The sequence below is a fragment of the Rhea americana genome, unplaced genomic scaffold, assembly GCF_003343005.1.
Source record: "Rhea americana isolate MKP2758 unplaced genomic scaffold, rheAme1 scaffold_131, whole genome shotgun sequence".
Lineage (NCBI taxonomy): Eukaryota > Metazoa > Chordata > Aves > Rheiformes > Rheidae > Rhea > Rhea americana.
This window is the reverse complement of record NW_028185384.1, coordinates 2,319,901-2,340,241: the sequence shown is the minus strand read 5'-3', so window position 1 is coordinate 2,340,241 and position 20,341 is coordinate 2,319,901. Positions and strand designations below refer to the sequence as shown.

Genomic DNA, 20,341 nt, shown 5'->3' with positions numbered 1-20,341 from the left:
CGGCGGCGGCGGCTCTCCCCGGCCGGGCCCGGCAGCAGCTCGCCGCGCTGCCCCCCTGAGGCGATTTCCCGCCCGGCGGAGGCGCCGCCAAGGCCCGCTGTTCCCCAAACGCCGCCTGCGCCCGGCTGGTGGATGACRGGGCTCACGTAAAATTGTTACCTTACCTGCAGCTCTGCGGTCTACGGGCGAGGGAAGAAATCCATTCCTAATCCTCTCCTTACATATTATCCTAATTATAATGTCTGTTTGGGTTTATTTMGAGAAGAATAGGCTGGGGAGAGGGGGGGTCTAATTTCATTTTTCTGGGCCTAAAAGATGGTTATAAAGAAGATGGAGGTGCTACACAAGGATGCACAACGTCTGGACAAGAAGCAACAGGCACAAGTTAAACAAACAAAGAAACAAACAATCAAACACACCCCCCAACTATTCACTGTAAGAACAGTTAAATATTGGTTGACTGGGCAAGTGGGCTCTCCCTCAGCGGGAATATTCAAGGCTTGGCTTGACAGGGCCCTGGGTCACGTYGTTTAAGGCCCTACTTCCAACAGAAGGTTGGACCAGATGATCCCAGAGGTCCTTTCCAACGTGGACTTTCCTATAGTCCTCTGAAAAAAACCAGCTCACATTGAGAACAGCTAAGAGCTGGGACAGGACCCAGGGAGGCTGTGAGATCTCCATCCTTGGAGACATTCCCAGCTGGGCTCAACAAGGCCCTGAGTCCTGCCCAGAGCAGAAGGCTGGCCCAGGTGGCCTTCGGTGTCTCCTCTAACATGAATCTTTCTGTGATTCTGTGAAAATGAGGTTCTTTCTGCTAGCTTCTTAAATCCTATGTTTTTAACTCCTGATGATTTTTTTCTTTGACTTAAACTAGTACAGTCTTACACAGTGTTGTTTATACTTTTTTTAATCACGAGGCATTTAGTGATTATGTGCACATCTGCCAAGACTAGCATAGTTTGTATGAACTTTCATGAATATTAATTACTTTTTGAGCTAACTTTTTTCATTCAAATTAGGGATGCTGTTAACTATCTTACTGAAGCTCTTCAGTCCATCAGTGAAGTAGAGCTTGAAAATGTAATTGAAAACATCATTGATGCCGTCGAAAAACAGCCTTGTAAGTAAACATTTTTTTTCTCTAAGCTTGCTAATTTTATCCTTGCTCTTATAATGTTACTTAGACAAAGATAGAGTTGCTGGCAGCTTATGCACAAAGGTGTTGTTCTAATCTACCAGATTGATCATGATAAATATATTTGTGGACTTTTTGTTTTGCTAAATACTGAAGTTTGTCATGTTAGCAAAAGGTAGTATAATTTTCCATTTAAAAAGTTGGCAGCTTAGTACCTCCTGACTTTTCCCCAAGCAACAAAATTCTTCAATGTCAGCTCAGAACAGCACCTAACCAACACCTGGATTTTCTCTGAAGCAGTAAGGCAGATGCTGATTCTGTTATACCAACTTGATCTTATGTGGTAGTAACACTGGGCAGAAGGTGCTGGTAACAGTTGGGGCACTGTGGCACTGGAGAAGCTCTACCTGCCTGGTGTTGAAACATTGTCAGAATCCATAGATGAGTAAGTGCAAAAGTGCAATCCAGAAAACTCCTGGGAAATTCATAAGTACATGAAAAACTTGAAGCGTCCAGTTTTTGCTGGTGCAATTCTCATGGCCCCCACCATTCTGAGCATGTTTGAAACTTCATCTCATCAGGAGTATTGTGTTTGGGGATTACCTCCTGCTAAACTGGGGCACTCTGCCCTGCTTGCCTGAGGGACACAGACAAAGTGTCCCTGCTCCTGAATGAGAGGTGCTAAGAACATGCCTGACAGTGCAAAACATACGAGTTGTAGCACCTTAGTTAAAGCATATGCCTGAAGATGGTAGTGCTGATACCTGGCATGTGGTATGTGTGTTTGCAGATCAGAACTCATGAGAACTAGGAAACCTGGGCTCAGTTTAATTTTGCAGCTGATAGGATTCACATCCATAAAAATATGGTCTAAAGACTAGGCCTTAGATGAATTGGGGAAACCTTTCAGCCTATCCTGTCTAATCCGAATTAGATCAAGGGTAGACACATGCTTTCCATATATGTAGTTTAACTAGAGCACCCAGTACAGAGGTTAGGATGGCTTTATGTTCTTACGCTAGCCGTGGGAAAACAGCTGATCATTGATCAAACAGTGAGTAAAAGCAGTGTAGAGAGCTGGTCCTGATACAGCATAAAGCCTGGTAGTACAAATTAGCTCGTCAATGTTTTTGAACAAATTCGAACTAATACAAGAAGTTCTAGGACCGATGTAGAACCCACAGTTAGTGTACTCTCTAACACTAGCCTTTGTCCTAGGCGGGATTTTGTGCTATAAATTCCAATCTTGYACAGCTAACTGCAGGGAGTTGTTTGAGAAGAGGGTAGATGTGCAATTCAGACATATTAATCCCTGCTGCGATTCCTTCTAGCTTACTCAGTGCCCTTTTTACTCTGCTATTCAGCAATATCTTTTGGAAATTCTTGTTTTAAACCTCATGCCCTGGATTGGAAACTAGTGCTGATTTTTGCATACTGATTTCTGCTCCAGTAGCTCAGCAGTCAGGCTGGGCAATACTGGCTGTCACAAAACCCAAGTCCTTTTGTGAATCTGTGCATTGGTCTYCCCTTCAAATTTAGCAAAACATTAGTATTTAGAAAATGTTTTTGAATTTCAATGATCAGTTTAACATCCATGAAGACTGCAATGTGCCTGTCTCCAAGATTGTGTTAAACTGTTTGAATACTTATTTATGACAGCAATCTGTGTGATAATGTTCTGGAACAAAATTAACCTCCAGAATGTGAAAGCTCACATCCAACACTTTTGTAGTATATTTGGCAGATTTACATAAACTATAATTACCTTGTTCTCCATGTTTAGTGAATTAATGGTGGGCATAATATGTGTGTGGGTTGTTTTTTTGAGAGATGTATCCTTCTGGTAAGGAGATTAAATAATCTATTTGTGAAAAAAAAAWTGATAGAGAAAACAGCACATGTCATTAGCTTATAGAAAATATGCTTATTTATGTAATATATTCCTCTTAGGTGACTGAACCATTTTTGTAAAATACTTGAGACCTACATAATTTCTTACTTACCACTTTCCATAGGCTGCAGTTTTAATCCTTTGAAATATTCTTTTTCAGTGTCRTCTAATATGATTGAACTATCCACAGTGGAAGCAGCTGTCCAAGAATGTAGCCAAGCATTAGATGAAACTGTGTACGGTGACATTATTTTTTATATGATGTTTATGGGAATTGGTATGCATTCCCTTATTTCTTCTTGGGAAATAAATGTCAGGCATTTTCTGCAGTGCTAYGCATGCAGTAATTGCTTTGTGCTTTTGTCTTCCTGATACTGCCTTTTGAAGGTTAGCAACATTCCCTCTTAGCAAATTTGTTCTCATAGATAGGCCTGTAGGGGATTCTAAATATAATGCTGACATTCTGAAATTAAAATGCTATGGTTATGTGTTACATATGATACAAGTTGAATATTAACCAATAAAATGAACCAATAGCCACATTTCAGAGAGAATTTGTTACTTCTGTGTGAGAGAACTTGTTACTTCTATGTGTTTCTTTATTTCCTTTTCTCCACATCAGACTCATATAACATTATTTTTCTGTCTTTCATAAGATACCTCTTTTCTGAAAGCACTTGGAAGACTTTCCCTCTAGGGTGCTTGTTTCTGCTTTTGCATAGCAGGGTTGTTTTTTGAAAACTGTGGTTGATTTTCACTCTTTGATAACTAAGCACAGAGCAATTATTTCAGCTTCTGAGAGCTTTATTTGTGATTGTAATGAATGTATTTATTGTGAAAATAAATGGTTTGTTAAGCATGTCAATTAGGTACTGTGATTCCACAGTTCCTCAGTGTGAAGCACGTTTGTTTTTGACTTTGTCAAAGTTGTTGAAATCTTTGCAGTGCAGACAGCTTGAGTGTGACTTCCTTTGTGTCACACATATATGTAATGTATTTAAAGCTTCAAAAGTGAAGAGAAGTCTGTGTGCACAGTTCCTCCGTGCAGACTCCTTCTAAATGGAATAGGATCACAGGCCYGCCTTAAAATTCTCTTGAACTGTGTTCCAGAAAGCTTGAAGACAAAGTTTTCTTAGAAATACACTCTGAAGCTTAAGACATCATTGTCTGTTAAGCAGTGATGGATATCCTGTGCTTGTAAGCCTTAGCAAAGGTTGGTGTGATAATTTTTATCTACTCTGATGAATTTGATCCAATTGCAGTAAAAGAGAAACAAATGGCATCAGAGGATAGAGCTGAACCAGTAAGTAGAAGGGGATATAATAACTCCATTAATAGTCTGAAAAGTAATACACATCCATAGTTTAAATATATTCATGTTAACCATGCCAAGGCTGTTCCGTTGTCAAAAAAAAAAATATTGGAGGATGGTAATGGAGGAGGAGAGTATCTTTCCCTCATTTCTAAATAAATTTCTAAAGGGTTTCTTTTTTTGGATTAGAAGGTGCTATAATAGCCAATAGCTAAAATGAAGAGGGAAAAAGGATGATAGCACATGATGGTAGTGGATAAAATCAATACTGTTTCATTCAGGTGTTTTGTTTTCTTAGTGTTCTTCTACTTCAAATAATACTGTAAATGTATTTTGATTTCAGAGAAAATGTTTTCAACATTATTGGGGCCTTCGATATTCCACGTTATATTTATAACTCAGAAAGAAAGAAATTTTTACCGTAAGTCTTGTGTATTTTTCAGCTACTTGTTTATTTTTTAARTCTCTATTTCTATATGTTTAAATGTCTGTTTTCTAATCTTTCCCTTTTGGGTCTTCTCTTCTGAGCCTTGTGTGAGAAAGTAAGATAATTTAGTTTCATACTCTCTAAAGAGCCAAGCAGGCTCTGTGATAAATGGTGGCTCATAAATAAATGTGCCACTGRGTTTTCCCTAGTCCAATAGCTTGAAGCCAAAACATGCCATCTATATCTCCTGTAGTAGTGTATTCTGTGGTGCCTGTGATGTTACTGGCTCTGAAGCTTAGACATTTATAAGATAAAAAAATGTCCCGACCATTTTAATGCTATTTAATGAATAAAAGAGACAGTAAGGCTAAGGACATACACCAATAAGTTTTGTGTTTTTCTTTTTTCTTCTATTTGGCTGTTTAWTTTTTTTAATAAATTTGGTCTGTCTGTTGCCTGTATTTATTTCTCAGACTGTAGCTTACAACTCCCAGAAGTCCTGGTGCTTTCTAAAGAGAGTTACAGAATGTTTTTTAAAAAAGAAAAGTTAGCAGCTACAGGCGATTCCACAGTTGGAGAAAGGGAGAAGTAGCTGCAAGTATTGGCTGTAAATATTTTGCTAGCTAAAGAGTTTKCCTTTAACAGCAAGCAGCACAAAGTTGCTTAGACAAAGAGAGACTGTGCTTTCAAAGAGCTTAGCTGAGGAGTGGATTGTGGTTCATTGTGAAGGCTTGCACTTACCTTCTTGTAACGTGCAACTMATTTTCTAGCATTGGTTCATGATTCTGCTGACCCAGGAAAAACACTCTGTGATTTTGCAGTAGGAATTTAATTCCAATATCACTCTCTAGCTTTCCAAGAGGAAGAAAATACTTTTGTTCATAGCTACTTAAAAGACATAACCACTTAAAAACCTGATTTCTACCCAGTCCCATTCAAGTGGAAAGATAGATCTTGAGGACTGTGAGTTAGAGGGAAATGAAGTGGATGTAGCCTTCAGACTGAATAAACACAGCATCACTAGCATAATCTTCCTATCTCAACAAATAAATTATGCAGCGGTACTGTAGCTTTTAGAACTTCCTACAGCTTTTAGATTAACAAATCGTTATTGGRTATGTAACCTACCTCTCACGATTTTGTTAAACTTTTTGCAGTCTGTCAATRACCAACATTCCTGTACCAAATTTATTTGGAACTGCCAGAGATAAAGCAGAATTATTCCGTGAACGCTACTCCATCTTACAACAGGTCAGAAAAAGGTTTGCTTTTTTTTTTCACAGAGACAAGAACAAAATGCTATTCTTTTTTGTTCTTAGACAGGTGTACACCAGTGTTTTGTGCTGAGGTGCTTGTATGAGCTATAGTTCCCTGCTCCCTGCAGTTTCCTATTTTTTTTTCTAAGTGCTTATTTTGATACACTCTGTCCTGAAGAGATTATCACCTCTTTTCTACATACTTGGCATTTAACATAATATACCTTCCCTTTCTCTCTTATTCTTTTCTTCCAAATTGTGAGAAATAAATTTTGAAACAATTACAGATGTACTGTGATCTTTTGGGCTTAGTTTTATTGTGTAGTGTTATTGATAATCTATTCCTTAGAAACAAATCCTAGCCAAAAGAACTGAACATGCTCAACARATCAAAAGTTGCTGGATAAAATAGAGTAAGAGAACTTGAAAAAGCATTTTGTGTAGTGGTTATAAAGAACTGTCTTTATATCTTTTTGATAGCACTTTTTTTTTTTTAACTGATTACTCCAATTTTGGTTTCTGCAGAGAACTCATAGGCATGAGTTGTTTACTCCTTCAGTAGTCGTTGTTCATCCTGATGACAGTAGGAGCAAATTCCAGGTAAAAAAAAAATCATTTTTYTCCTCAGAGGGAATTGTACCAGGAGTTGTACTTTAATGCAGTAATAGTTCTTCAGTGACAACTTATTTTTACATCCAGTATGGGTAATCAATGAAAATGAGTTGTTTTCTATCATTTTTAGTTGGAGTGTCAAAAACGCAGTTATTTGGCTAAAATTGGCATGATGACCAAGGCACTCAAAAGTAGGTATAAAATCCACAAGAAGTGTGGCTTCTTGAGGCAGAAGTGTAAGATCTAATCACCTTACCACATTTTGCTTCCCTTCGTTTGTGGATATTTTTTCCTGCTTCTTTCTTTTCTAAGCACTGAATTCACAAACATAGAACTGAATAAAGTCATGATTTTAGTCTGCTCTGTTCCTGTTGCAGCTTTCTCAAATAGTCTCTCCATATTGTATAATGTTTTTATGTTAAAAAAGACTATATATGTGTATCTGTCACTGGGTACCAAATGACAGCTTTTGCTTTGCTCAACTGGCCTATTCACGGCCTACTGTCATGTAGAAAAAAACAACTGATCTTGGCTAAACTGAGCTTGCATCTCCATCCAGACTTTATAGGCATCTTTCTTGACTGCTTCCCATCCTCCCTATCAGCATTGGCATATGCATTGTTTATGCTGATAATGTAAGAGCATTGTCTGTCTCAACTGCCATTAACAGACCAAAATAAGTTTGTCCAGGATGGCAGACAGCATGTTATGTTGTATCACCTGCCACTACCCTTGAGTGTCCCTTGTCATCCGTCTGAGCTTCTTCAGTAAGAGTAGTGTTACTGGGTGAATGCAGGCTGCTCTGTGGTTCAGACTGGATCTTCTTGAGGAGCCTGTGTTGTTACAATTGACATTCTTATGCAAGAGCAGAATTTACCACTGTTCTTTTCAGTTTTAATCCACTTGTAAGAAAAAAAACACAATAAATACTTGCTTGCTGAGCAGTTATTTAGCTAGCAGCCATTACTGAATATCTTTTCCAAAACTCTGCTACATCTGACATTCAGAAATGTGTYCCTGATTTTTCTAATAAGCCTGAATACTGCCATAGCTCGTTTGTGTATTTATATGAAAATATGTACTGTGCAGTGCTTTGTCTTTCTTGCTTAAGAGTAGATATTTGGAGAGTTTGATTAATTGTTACTTAATTCTTTGCTTTTGATTCCAGCTTAAAACAGTAGAAACGCTATTGGGCAATACAGCTAAAGTGGGAGAAGTGATTGTCCTTGGGATGATAACTCAGCTCAAAGAGGTAGGTTGCTTCTTATTGTGGGATATCTAGGTCACCATATGTTCCGCATTATAATATATTAGAAAATGGGGTGGTTTAAATTTCTCGTCACTTTATACTGTTGTATAAGTTGATGGCAAAACCCCTRTCAAGATCCATTCCCTAAAAAGAGACTTTTTTTCATGAGCTGTCAGTGCTAGTGCATAAGGCAAAATGCCTTACTCTTCAGAGTACAGAATTTTGTAATGCTTYATGTTAACAACCAGAACCAGTTACATTTTCTGGTCATACCTCAGTTTTGAACCCTGGAGCCTCTAAAACATATTTTGGACTTGCCATTGCATTTGACCATGACTGTAGAGGAGAGGTGCACCAGCAATCAAAATTGCACCCTATCTAAGGAAAGCTGCTAAAATGCAGTTATTCTAAACTACATTGTTTTTCATTCTGCCACTATGCYCTGAGCTTATAATAGCAAACACTTGGCTAAGCCATTTCTAGATGCTGATTAATAGATGCTTCTGATTAAAGCATTTATGTGTTTGGATGTATTTTACTTTATTAATTATTTTTTTTTCCTGTTTTTCAGGGGAAATAYTTCCTGGAAGATCCTACAGGAGTCGTCCAGCTAGACCTTAGTAAAGCAATATCCTTTATTTGTGATTTAAAACTTGAAGAAACGTCCTGTAGACCTGGAGAATTTCAGATTGAATGAATAAATAATTAAATAGTTACTTTTTTAAATAGAAAATTGCAACCCCATTTTTTTTCTCTTTTGCAAATTAGTGGGTTGCTGCAGCTCAGAGCATTTTCACAGAGATGGCTAGGATGAGGTTAGTATTTCTCCTAGTGGAAGTTGAGCATGTACTTGTTCCTATGGTGTTCATGAGTTTACTGCTCAGCTACCAGGTGATTGCCTGACTCTTAAGACAGCCTATGAACTTGTAGTAGTGTCCAAATGTATTACACCACAAGCTGGAAAACGATCTTCAGAGAACTAATTTCGGAGTCCTGTTCTAAAAATAATGTATTTCTTAACAGTCTGTACCAGTTTCACAGTGGTTTATACACTGAATCATGCTTTGTTTTGGCAGAAGGTAAAGCAGAACATTTTTCCTRATTTTTAATAAGCTATGTTGTGCTTGGAATGTTGCTACAATTACATGTCTGCTAGCTTTGGCTAAAGAGTTGAGTCTCACATTGGTGAGGCTTGTCCATGAGCTGAGTTTGTAACTGAGATTTTTGGCCCTAAACTTGGATCTTTCCTGCTCTATTGTTATCTCGTGGGCTCTGGAGGCAGAGACAGAGCTCTGCAAAATTCTGTGGTTCTCAGTGATGTCAATGGGATCTGAGCAGCTTGGAGGATTGGCCTCAGTTAGCCTGGCTGCAACACGCCTGGAGAAGATATGGCTAGATTAGGAAGACAGACTAGAATAACGGAACAGTACGATTTAACAATCTGAAAATGCTGCTTTTTGGTGGCAAAGGTTCAGTCCTTCAGAGTCTTTGGTGAGACTTCTCATTAAGATGATGTAAGATCTTACAGTTTTGGAGCCTTGGGTCTGCTTTAGCAAAATGATGGACAGCAGTGTTTGTAGGAATTTACTCTCTGCAATATATGTAATTCCAGTTTATTTTCTAATAATGTATTTTGTGTTTAAGATTTATGAAGTAAACTCAATAGAAGTTAAGAGCAAGAATGGTAATAGGGACAAGAATCACTCTATTACTTTTAACAGAAGGAACAGTTCTTGAGAAAGGATACCGTCTGATGTAGACTTTGTTCAAGGCAAGGCCTGCGAAAATTAGTTCTATTCCCTTACATTCTCCTTCAGCTGGACTGAGATAGTTGTTTGTGTGGCTGTGCAGTAACACCACTCTAAGAAACAATTGAGGTGAAAAATAGCTAAGTTTCTTCCTCAATCTGTTTTCAGCCAGAGAATTCCCTGGTCTGGTTCACCACCAGACGCTGATGCTATCACAAGAGAGGGATTGATGGAGGCTGGGACTAGCTAGACTAGCTATATAGCACAGCTGCCAACTCTCTGACTAATGTCTAGGACATGATGTTATTAGAAAAACTAAAGGGTATTTTATTGTTGAAAAATGTCTTAGGTTGGTATGAAGATGAAGTTTTTCATGTGAACGCTTTTGGATTCCCGCCTACTGAGCCTTCTGCTACCACTAGGTATAAACCCAACTTTTGCCAGCCTCACTCTGTATTTTGTTATGACTTTCAAGTAATAGCATTATTATTTTTTAATCTCTGTGACATTAAATATGCAAATCTTTTGCTTCACCAAATGCTTCAAAATAAATACAATGTTAAGAAGACAGGCAATGCTGTGACTTGACAGTCCACTTGGACTGTAGCTAAAGCCCATAGTCTTAGCAGAAAAAACCCTCCCAAAGGCCACTGGGTTCTGCATATTATTAATAATTATGATATACAGCATTGTGAGTTGCAAGACTARGCAACTGTTATATGGAAATAAGAAAAGGGATGCATATGTTGCTCAAAGAGTGGATATGAGAGAGAGCGCAGGATAAATACTACCTTGAGATGATCTGTCAAATTATGGCGGGACAGCACCTGTGTTTTATATCTGGATGACTGCCATTTCTCTTCATTAGTTTCTCCATGAAACACCAAATGATTACATACCATCTGAGCTATCTTTCATAATAATAATAATAATCAAAATGGTTCAAATGAGCCATAACCAAAACTAGTAATGATTTGTAAGCAAACAGAATTAACCTAAATATTTTAATAATGTAGAGCCTACTATGGAAATGTAAACTTCTTTGGAGGGCCATCTTCAACTTCAGTAAAGGCTTCTGCAAAACTGAAACAGCTGGAGGATGAAAACGAAGATGCCATGTTTGTATTTGTTTCCGATGTGTGGCTGGACCAAGCAGAAGTACTAGAAAAGCTTCATACAATGTTTTCAGGTAGGTGGGAACTGCTCTGTCTTTGTCCCCTGCTGTGGCTGGGTGTTTCTGTCCCCTTCCTGATGTGGGGTGAGAACTTTGACTGCATAGTGAGCCAGTTCAGCAAGCCATCTCAGCAGAAAACAAACTGCCTTGTTGGAGAATTAACGTTTTGCTGGTTTAGCTCTGAACTGTTCACCATGTAGTCGCTTACGTGAGCACCACAGTCTGTGCAGGAGAAGCTAGACAGCGTACAACTGAGAGCAGGTCTGCTCCTTTTCRCAGCAGCTAAGTGTTAGGCTGACTTTATTGTCAAAAGTATGATCTAAATTTACTCTTCTGTGAAATAATGGTTTGTGTGCCTTTTCATATATTTTTAAACAAAAGAGTTGGGCAATAGTTTTCAAGAATCCTGGTGTTATTATGTTGTATTCTTTTGACAAACTTCTGTTTTGAGAAAGCTAGAATAAGCTCAGCTGTTACTTTTTTTTTTAATAGGACCACAGAATCCAAGCCCAAAGCCACTGAAGTTTCACTCATCTAGTGACAGCTATTGCATTTCATGTCTACTATTATATTTCTTTTGGATCTTTTTGTAACAGTTTTAAAAATTGTGTTATATTTTTGCTAGCCGAAACTTTTTCATAAATCAGCTAATAAYGTACTGTTTTGGTATTAGCCGTTTTATGTGATGTGACAATAATGTTACACTTATGGAAATTCTTCCTAGGCTTAGTTTAAAGAAAACTTCTTACTTCATTAAAGATCAGCACTCTTTTTTGAATACTTTCTGATTGTACCAATGAAAACTTGTGATTTATTCTTAAAATATGAACTATTTCTTTCACACAACATTACATTAGTAATGTTGACAGTATTTGGATAGCAAGCACATCTGTGAGATCTGTGAACTGCTTCTTTGTATTCCAGAGCACTTGGAACAGCTTGTCCTGTCTGTCTTAGRTAGAAAATGTGAGAGAGTGACTGCTTTAAAGGGAAAACAAACAAAAACCATAAAATTAAAGGTGAAAACTGCTACTCACTCAAAGAAAATTGGATACAAATTATCACACTAGTAGAAAAGTTACAAAACCAATTCACTCTGTTGACAAAAGTTGGGAAGATCCTTGAAGCCAACTAAACCTGACCTAAGATTGCATATGTTGAAATGACAAAGAGACCTTGGTTGGTGAGGTCAGTATACTAAATTGAACTGTCAAGGATGCACATATTACATTTACTATTTCAATACAGTGTTTTTTTTTCTTTTAATAGACAAGTAATAAACTTCACAATTCTAGACTAAAAATAATAGCTGAGAGTAATAGCAAGGAAAAGGAGCATTGATTGGCCATTTCTGTGGTATTAATAATTCTGTCTTATTTGTCAGCTGAATTGAGAAACAGTGAAGTAAATCTAGGTCTAGAACTTAGGGAACTGGAATGTAACCAGSAGCAGGAGACGAATGCCTGAGTAAATATTTCTATGTTTGTTTTAGAGATGGGAATGGGGTTTCTTTTTTTAAACTTTTTACTATAAAGCGTGTGTTTCTATGTGATTAGTAGTATTTTGAGGATTCATCAGATTCTTAAAATGCTCAGGCAACTCCAGTTACTGTTGCTAAAGACTGAATTAAGTGTTAGAAGAGCCCTTGAACTGGAATGATGGATGGAGTTTAATAATAATTCCACTTGCTACTCACTTGCTATTTTTCTCTTTAAGGAAAGAGTGTGTCTTTAAATTGCATTATTTATTATAATTGTACCTAGTGTAATTATATGACCGGGTCAGTAGTTAGTTGGATGTGCGCAGACAATGTTGTTGGAACTGGGCCTGTAGCTGTTCCTGTAGATAATGGAGGGCTCCCTCAGAGTGAGATTTGTGCATTGCCAGCATCTTTCTTAAGCTCACTAATGCCTATATGAAGAAATGGTTCAGCTGTATTAATAGCAGCAGAGCTTGAAGTGCTGTTCCAATTTCTGCTGTCCCTGAAATGGACTGGAGGTTGAATGATGAAGGATACTGAAGTGGATGGATGTTACACTCACAGATACTCTGTTTTCTCAGGTTATTCCTCTGCGCCTCCAACCTGCTTTTTCTTTTGTGGAAATTTTTCATCTGCACCATATGGAAAAAATCAAATTCAGTCACTGAAAGGTAGGGAAGCCTTTGTAGTCACACACACAGTACAGTAAAATAGTGATGGCAACACATTTTAAGAGAGGAGAAAATAAACCCATTATTTTCTGAGTAACACATTTTTGATGTATTAAAATGCACAAGTGATTCATATAAAGTGTGTTTATTGTATAACCAGATGTTGTATGATAGATTTTTTTCTGACTCTAGGTTCTTTGAAGGCACTTGCAGATATAATATGTGAATATCCCAGCATTCATAAAAGGTACGCAGCAAAATGCTAGAAAATGGGAAAGTTGTTTATTTTGTGAAAAGGTTTAATTGAATTACTTTAAGAAACTAACAGATCTCATGTTCCCCAATTATTGTGAGACAGCTATGATCAGATAACAAGCTAGTCTTGTAACAGGTCTGTAGGATTATTTTAGGAGCAGTGTAAGGTTTTGATTATATCTAGAATACCTTAGTAATGCAAGTAGCTTTTGAACGAGCAGAAATGAAACTATCTCTGGAGCATTTTCCATGTGCATTATACATGGCCCCTGATTCCTCAAAAGTGCTATTTAGGTGAGTCTTTGGTTTTTTTCATCTCCTTTGAAATCAACAGGTTCTGCCTGTACAGCACTCCTTTATAAACTAATGTTCAAGTGTTCATGCTGCTGGGAGCAACTACAGGCTTTCAAACTGTACCAGCCCCGGAAAATGTCATCTAAAATACTGACCAAATATGGAGCCATCTCCTTTCTGCCTTCCCATGATTGCATACGGAATTCTCCACAGCCATTACTTTGAGAATAAACAGGGAGAGAGAGGGGCTTATCCTTTCTGGCTTCTGATACTGCAAATTCATAACAGTAGCTCCTAAGCAGGCTAGTTAATCAAATAGGCCCCTCAAGCAGGAATGGCCAACCCATGGCTCTTGAATTCTTTGTGAGCTCTAAGCAAGTGTGTCTGCTGTGCTGACCCTCTGTCGTGCGTCGTGGCGAGGCTCTCTTGGTGCATGCTGCTGGATAATTGGGGTCTCATGTATGGGACCATGGAGCCTTTTACTGCTGAGTCCTGAGCTAAGCTGCACTTTTGGTCCTTCTGCSTTCCTGCAGTCAGTCTTTCACAGTGAGCAGTTTCTGGAGTTCCTCCACTTCTTTAGTGAGGAATGGAAATATATGTTATGCTTTAGCTGTGATTTAGGTGGTTCAAAGGATGGGAAGAACTCTCATCCCTGCTCCAGCACAGGTTATTTACATGCGTCTATGAGTAATAGCCATATATGACCTATACTTAGATACTTCTAGAGTTGTTTTATTTAAAAGCAATACACTGAACTTTTTACAGTAGCCGATTTGTGTTTGTTCCTGGCCCTGAAGACCCTGGTCCCGGTTCTATTTTACCACGGTCAGTTTGCTACACTATTTTTTTCAAATTTTAAGATACTGAGTTAAATAGTTAAAGAAGATAAGAGTCTTAACTCCTTTATCTGTTGCTGTTTATTTTAGACCTCCTCTGGCTGAAAATATCACTCATGAATTCAGACAGTTGGTGCCATTTTCATTTTTCACCACAAATCCTTGCAGGTAACAGTGTAACTTGCTGCTATTGTTCATGCTTTTTTACTGAATGACTAATTTGTATGTAGATGTAATTATCTTAAATTTTCCAAATTATTTTAATTCCTTACTTGCATTAATTGTAAGTGGTTTTAACTAATTAATACATGAATACATTAGTGATGAAAGTTTATATACTTTCCTATTTTAATTTACTGTGAAATAAAATAGTCTCTGCATATACATTTAATAAGATGGTTTGGAAGTAGTGCTAAAAGTTTAATAAAAGAATATAAAAAGCCTGTTCAAGTGCATCATACTTTTCTGAATCTGAAGGGAATGAAGGGAAGATGGGGAATTAGTATTTTAATTGATATGTACTTTTTCATTTTGCTGTAAATTAGAGAGGGAAGATCAAATTTCTAATACAAATCCTCATCTTTTAGTGTTTCATTCCAATTCATTTCACTTCATTAATGTTTGCCATTTAGGATTCAATATTGCACACAAGAAATAATTATCTTTCGTGAAGATTTGGTAAACAAAATGTGCAGAAACTGTGTCCGCTTCCCTAGCAGCAACATGGATATTCCGAACCATGTGAGTGAGTTATGTTCAGCACTTTTTTTGCTTAGATCTCTTTGACTCTCTGTTGATGAGCTGGTCTGAATTTAGAGTGCCTTGGGCTGCATATTCCTTTGATACATACTCCTTTGCAAAGCCTTGTAAGAATAAACAATCTTGATAAAAGAATTGTAAAGATAGATCTAGAATGTAGTTTTATTACTTTCGTTTACATTTTCATTGTAAAATAACTGAAACCGTGATACTGGTTGTGGTGTTGAGTCATTCCAACTGTCCCAGTGCAGGTGCCCTTGAACTCAGAACTTCCTAGCAGCTGATTGTTGATGTGTATGYGCCAGCAACGAAACATTGATTCCTAAAAGGAAGGTTTAGCACAAATTACCTTTGGAGTCTTAATCAATTAACCAGTGACATTTGCAGTAAAGCAGCATGTCACTCTTTTGAAAGGTCATCTGCTTCCTCTGACTTCTCACTTGAAGTCTTAATCCTGCTTTTGATTAATCTCTGTAGCACTTTGAGTTATGAGTCTAGTTAATGAATGCACAGCAGGAGTTGATAGAAATTACTGATGTAATTGAATCAAGAGTGATCTGGGCAGTACTGGCTCATCGCAGTGACTGAGTCTGTTTCTATTTCTTCTATAGTTTGTTTGTTTTTGACTTGGTAACTTCCTCTTAACTCTTTCTTCCTTGTCTCTATCACAGTAGTGCTGCTGGGTTTTTTTATTTATTKTTTTTTGTTTGTTTGTTTTTCTTTTTTTCTTGTAAATGAGGGAACCTACCTGTTGGTACTGATGCATCTGTTCTCTGTGTGCATGTGTTTGCACACATGCATGTATACAGCAGAAGCGTTCACTCCTGTACTCATACAAGAGTTTATTTCTCATGTTAGGAGAGGAAGGAATCGTGAAGAAAATTTAGAATTACTTATTGCAACACTTATTTCCAGTATCTGCAGCTAGAGATATTGGGCTGCTTTTGCATGCTTTAATTTTTCTCTGCCTTTTCTATATATATCATTAATTACTTAATTATACCATCAGTGTAAAAAGATGAATGGAAAGGTATTAATAATGTCTTTAGGCCTCTTACAGTGTTAGTGGAGTACCTGGGCATATGCTTTGCACATCATTCTCCTTTCAGCAATAGACCTTTTCACCAAGCTGCTGTAGTGATTTTAATCCTTTTGAGGAARTGGGACCCATTTGTACCTACATGATTGGTAACAAAAGTTTTCAAGGTGTCTGAGCAGAGAGCTTCAAGAGCAAAGATACCTTGGTTGGAATCTGCTGGATGAAGGAAGTTTCTGGGGCCAGATGGGGTCTGAAAAAGGGCAACTCCCAGAACAGCAGAAAAAGGAATGGAAGTTGTTAGGGAATTGGAAGCCCCTGATCAAGGRAAAAGCTCTGTTTAAGTGTGGATCTTGTGGTTAACTGGTATTGTGAGGAAATAAAACAGAAGGCCTGAGAAAGAAAACATCATAAAACTTAGGCAGTGTTGGTACTTCCTGGGTTTGCAGAACAGGTAAGCAGATTCTGTGTTTTTTCAGAGAGTCTGATCAATGGAATAGCTGTGATATAATGTATTCAGGTTTCCATTATGTGAAATAAAAAAAAATGTAACTCTAAAATATTGTCTGTTAGGTTGCAGGAAGGACTTTGAATAAGAAACAAACAGCAGCTGACTGTTGCAAGACAGCTGCTGCTTTACTCTAAAAATCATTAATAATCATAGGGAGGGAAATGCAATAAAAATATTAATATCTCCAGGAACAATACTTCTTTATTAACAGGGCATTAGTATCTGCAGTTGAGGCAGGAATGAGTTTGGTTTGTAGAAGATGGTGCAAACTAACTAAATGTATTTTTATCTTGCAGTTTGTAAAGACTATATTATCACAAGGACATCTGACGCCACTTCCGCTTTATGTTAGCCCTGTGTACTGGGCCTATGACTATTCCTTGAGGGTGTATCCTGTGCCAGATATGCTCGTGATTGCAGATAAATATGACCCGTTCACTGTCACCAATACTGACTGCCTTTGCATAAATCCTGTAAGATTTTCTTATGCTTTACCAAAACAAGATTATACTGGATTTCTGTAAACATCATTTAATTCACAGACTGGAATTACTTAAGTATTAGAAAAATTAGTGAGTGGTCAACTGCCAAAGGGAGTGCAGCTACGTTTAAGTGTGCCTTTTACTGTTTGTATGGTATTTTCCTTATACAAGTGTGGTGTATTTTTCTTTATAGGGTTCATTTCCAAGAAGTGGTTTTTCATTCAAGGTGTTCTATCCTTCCAACAAGACAGTTGAAGACAGGTAAATATGTTCAGTTCCTTGTTTAAAGGAAATATCTTTTTATATGTTGACTTTCTAATTCTCAGGAGGAACACAGAAAATCAATTATATAAATACAGTGAATATTCTAGCACCTAACATAGGCTGTTATGCTTCATACATAYGCAGTGTAAGAAATCCAGATGCCTAGAACTAATAATAAATAAATTTAGAAATAATATATTCGATAATAAATAATGCATTTTGAAATTGCAGTCAGATAATAATGTGCAGAGAAGCATGAGCCAAAAATCCAAAAGTAAAAGGAAAGATTTACTGTACTATATGCTGTTCAACAGCTGAGACCCAACTGGAAAACAGATTTGATTCTGAAGGAAATGTTTTTTACTTGGGTTAATTACAGGGGCAGTTCTTGGTTCATTTTATGATTATAGTCAAGCCAACAAAACACTTTAATGCTTTGATTTTTGTGCTAAAGCATTCCAACTGTGGTCTTCCAATGACTGAAATAAAAGACCATTGATATAAATACGATAAAAAGTATTAAAGGGCTTACAACTGTGATGAAAATATGCCTCAGTATGTAATCATCACGGTGGAATCCAATGGKAAAAGTGCAAAGTTATCTTGTCTGTCTCCCTGATTCAATTTAATGCCTTGTTCTAGAAGCTTTGCCTTTCTTAAATGGGTATATGACGCCCCAATATAAGGGAATTGGTAATAGATAATGATAATACCGATGTGACCTCTACTGGAATATAGAAAATATAAGGCTTTGTCTTGGTATTTAAGATGAAGTCTTAAATAAGTCTTTAAATAGTTTAAAAAATCATCAAGTCTTTTATAAATTAAGATGGAATCGTGTTATTTATTGTGTACTATTTTTTAAAAACTAAATATTGTTTTTTTCTGGTATTTTCAGCAAGCTCCAGGGTCTGTGAATTTCTACAAGACTGCAAAAACAAAAGAATTAAGCATTTGTGAAGTTACTGGAGTACTCATTTTAGATGGATTGATTTTATTATATATTACTGACTATTCAGAATAAATGTCAAAGCTAAAACTGGTATATTTTGTAAATAAACAAACTTGTTCAGGAAAAGATGCTGGTGTTAGCTTTTTAGATAAAATGTAGAGTAGCAATGAGGATTGATTTGAACTGCATAATAGAAAGATGGCATCTGAGAACCAAATACATATATATCAGATAAGAGGTATCTTTTTTAAAGTTGTTAAAATAGATAGAACTTTGGTTTTCACCATGCTGAGTCAAACTGATAGCTACTTGCCAACAGGAAATAATGGAAAGATGGGCTAAGATCTTGGCTGGAAAGGTTTACAGAAGATTTGTGAGGTGTTGATTACTGATGGCAGTTCAGTCCGTGGATTATATTGCACGGACAAGGCGAGAAGTCAAACTAAGAGGAAGAAGGACGGTGTCCTTTGATACTTCTGCAGAGAGGGCTGCTGCTCTCAGAAAACCATGCTGAAGGAGCAATTGGAGAGGGAGGAAGGAGTTGGACTGTGACAGCGCTGGCTTCCCCGCTGGCGTTTGGGTTGGCTCACGCCGCGAGGCAGCCTCTCAGCACGGGAACTCGCTTCCTGATTGATAAAGGAGGCAAAAAGCTGTTCGAGCCCGTCGCAGGATGAGACTCGAGCGCCTCCAAAGCGAGCGCCTGCCCTATGGACGGAGGCTCCTCAGCAGCAGCCATCTCCTTTGTCCCGCGCTAGACCCCGGGCCCTGGGGGCAGAGCACGCCGCAGGCGGGAAGAGCAGGGCAGGAGGACAGCCGAGGATGAGGACGGGAGGGCAGCTGCTCCGGCAGCTGCGGGCAAGGGCCGCGTATCGCGGTGCTGTGCTGTGGGCCGGCAGCCACCCCGTGGAGCAGGCTGGCCCAGAGAAGAGCGTGCAGCACTGAGTGGGGAGTGAGGAGAGCACCACCCTYGCGAGGGAAAGAGAAGATGAGGGAGGCCTAGAGCCGCCCTTGAGGAGGATGGGAGAGGACGAGGAGGGAACACGAAGCCCTTGAGGCCAAAGAAGGGAGGAGGGCAATACACGGGAGGCCGCCGGGGGAAAGGGGGCGCCATCTTGTTTGGCGTCTCCACGGCAACGCGCGCGGCTCCCTGGGGGAGGCGCCATCTTGTTTGGCGTCTCCACGGCAACGCGCGCGGCTCCCTGGGGGAGGCGCCATCTTGTTTGGCGTCTCCACGGCAACGCGCGCGGCTCCCTGGGGGAGGCGCCATCTTGTTTGGCGTCTCCACGGCAACGCGCGCGGCCGGGCCGGGCCGGGCCAGGTCAGGTCGAGCCGGGCCGCGCCGCATCGCGGCCATGGCGGGCGCGGAGCGGCTGGAGGACCTGGATCTCAGCGCCGAGGAAGTGAAGCGGCTCCAAGAGGCCTTCCGCGACGAGCGGTTCCGGGAGCTGCTCGCCGACTACGCGGCGGAGCTGGCCGACCCGGAGCAGCGGCGGCTGTACGAGGAGGAGGTGACGGCCCTGGAGCGGGAGCGCGGCGTGGAGGTGCGCTTCATCCACCCCACGGCGGGCTACGTGCTGCGCACCAGCCAGGCCGGCACCCGCCGCTGCTACCTCAACGTCTGCAGCAACCCGCATCTGGGCCGGCCGCAGCCCCGCGCCGCGCCCGGCGGCCTCCACTGGGCCCTGCCCTACTGCCTGGCGCCGGGCCGCGAGGAGCTGGGCCGCGGCGGCGGCCGCCGCCTCATCTACGACGTGGTTTTCCACCCGGAGGCGCTGCGCCTGGCCGCCCGCAGCGCCCGCTTCCGCCGCCTGCTCAGCGACACGGCGCTGGAGGCCGTGGAGCGCCGCTTCGCCGTGCAGCTCGACCGCGCCAACGCCACCGTCCTCCGCGGCGCCAAATACAAAGGCGCCCCGCAGGCGCCCGTCATCCGCAGCCCGCTGCCCGGCGGCCCCCCGCCGCCGCCGCCCGGCGACCACGGCGACTCCCCGCTGCCGCCC

At 39.8% G+C, this 20,341-nt stretch overlaps 2 protein-coding genes across 2 annotated transcripts in view; both read left to right on the top strand.

The window, feature by feature from the left end:
* POLE2 (DNA polymerase epsilon 2, accessory subunit) overlaps nt 1–18,470 on the top strand; it is a 20,324-nt gene extending 1,854 nt beyond the window's left edge. Inside the window, exons 2-19 of the mRNA XM_085297879.1 lie at nt 1,020–1,120; nt 3,187–3,262; nt 4,682–4,759; nt 5,923–6,016; nt 6,547–6,621; nt 7,802–7,885; nt 8,454–8,510; nt 8,913–8,961; nt 9,980–10,052; nt 10,647–10,819; nt 12,866–12,955; nt 13,148–13,202; nt 14,270–14,329; nt 14,431–14,508; nt 14,973–15,081; nt 16,943–17,119; nt 17,322–17,389; nt 18,291–18,470. Coding sequence (XP_085154005.1) covers nt 1,020–1,120; nt 3,187–3,262; nt 4,682–4,759; nt 5,923–6,016; nt 6,547–6,621; nt 7,802–7,885; nt 8,454–8,510; nt 8,913–8,961; nt 9,980–10,052; nt 10,647–10,819; nt 12,866–12,955; nt 13,148–13,202; nt 14,270–14,329; nt 14,431–14,508; nt 14,973–15,081; nt 16,943–17,119; nt 17,322–17,389; nt 18,291–18,309 — 1,516 coding nt within the window. The 3' untranslated portion in view covers nt 18,310–18,470. The remainder of the gene's footprint in view (nt 1–1,019; nt 1,121–3,186; nt 3,263–4,681; nt 4,760–5,922; nt 6,017–6,546; nt 6,622–7,801; nt 7,886–8,453; nt 8,511–8,912; nt 8,962–9,979; nt 10,053–10,646; nt 10,820–12,865; nt 12,956–13,147; nt 13,203–14,269; nt 14,330–14,430; nt 14,509–14,972; nt 15,082–16,942; nt 17,120–17,321; nt 17,390–18,290) is intronic.
* Nucleotides 18,471–19,647: 1,177 nt separating this feature from the next.
* DNAAF2 (dynein axonemal assembly factor 2) overlaps nt 19,648–20,341 on the top strand; it is a 16,544-nt gene continuing 15,850 nt past the window's right edge. The window contains exon 1 of the mRNA XM_085297878.1: nt 19,648–20,321. Within this exon, the coding sequence (XP_085154004.1) occupies nt 19,697–20,321 (625 nt within the window). The 5' untranslated portion in view covers nt 19,648–19,696. The remainder of the gene's footprint in view (nt 20,322–20,341) is intronic.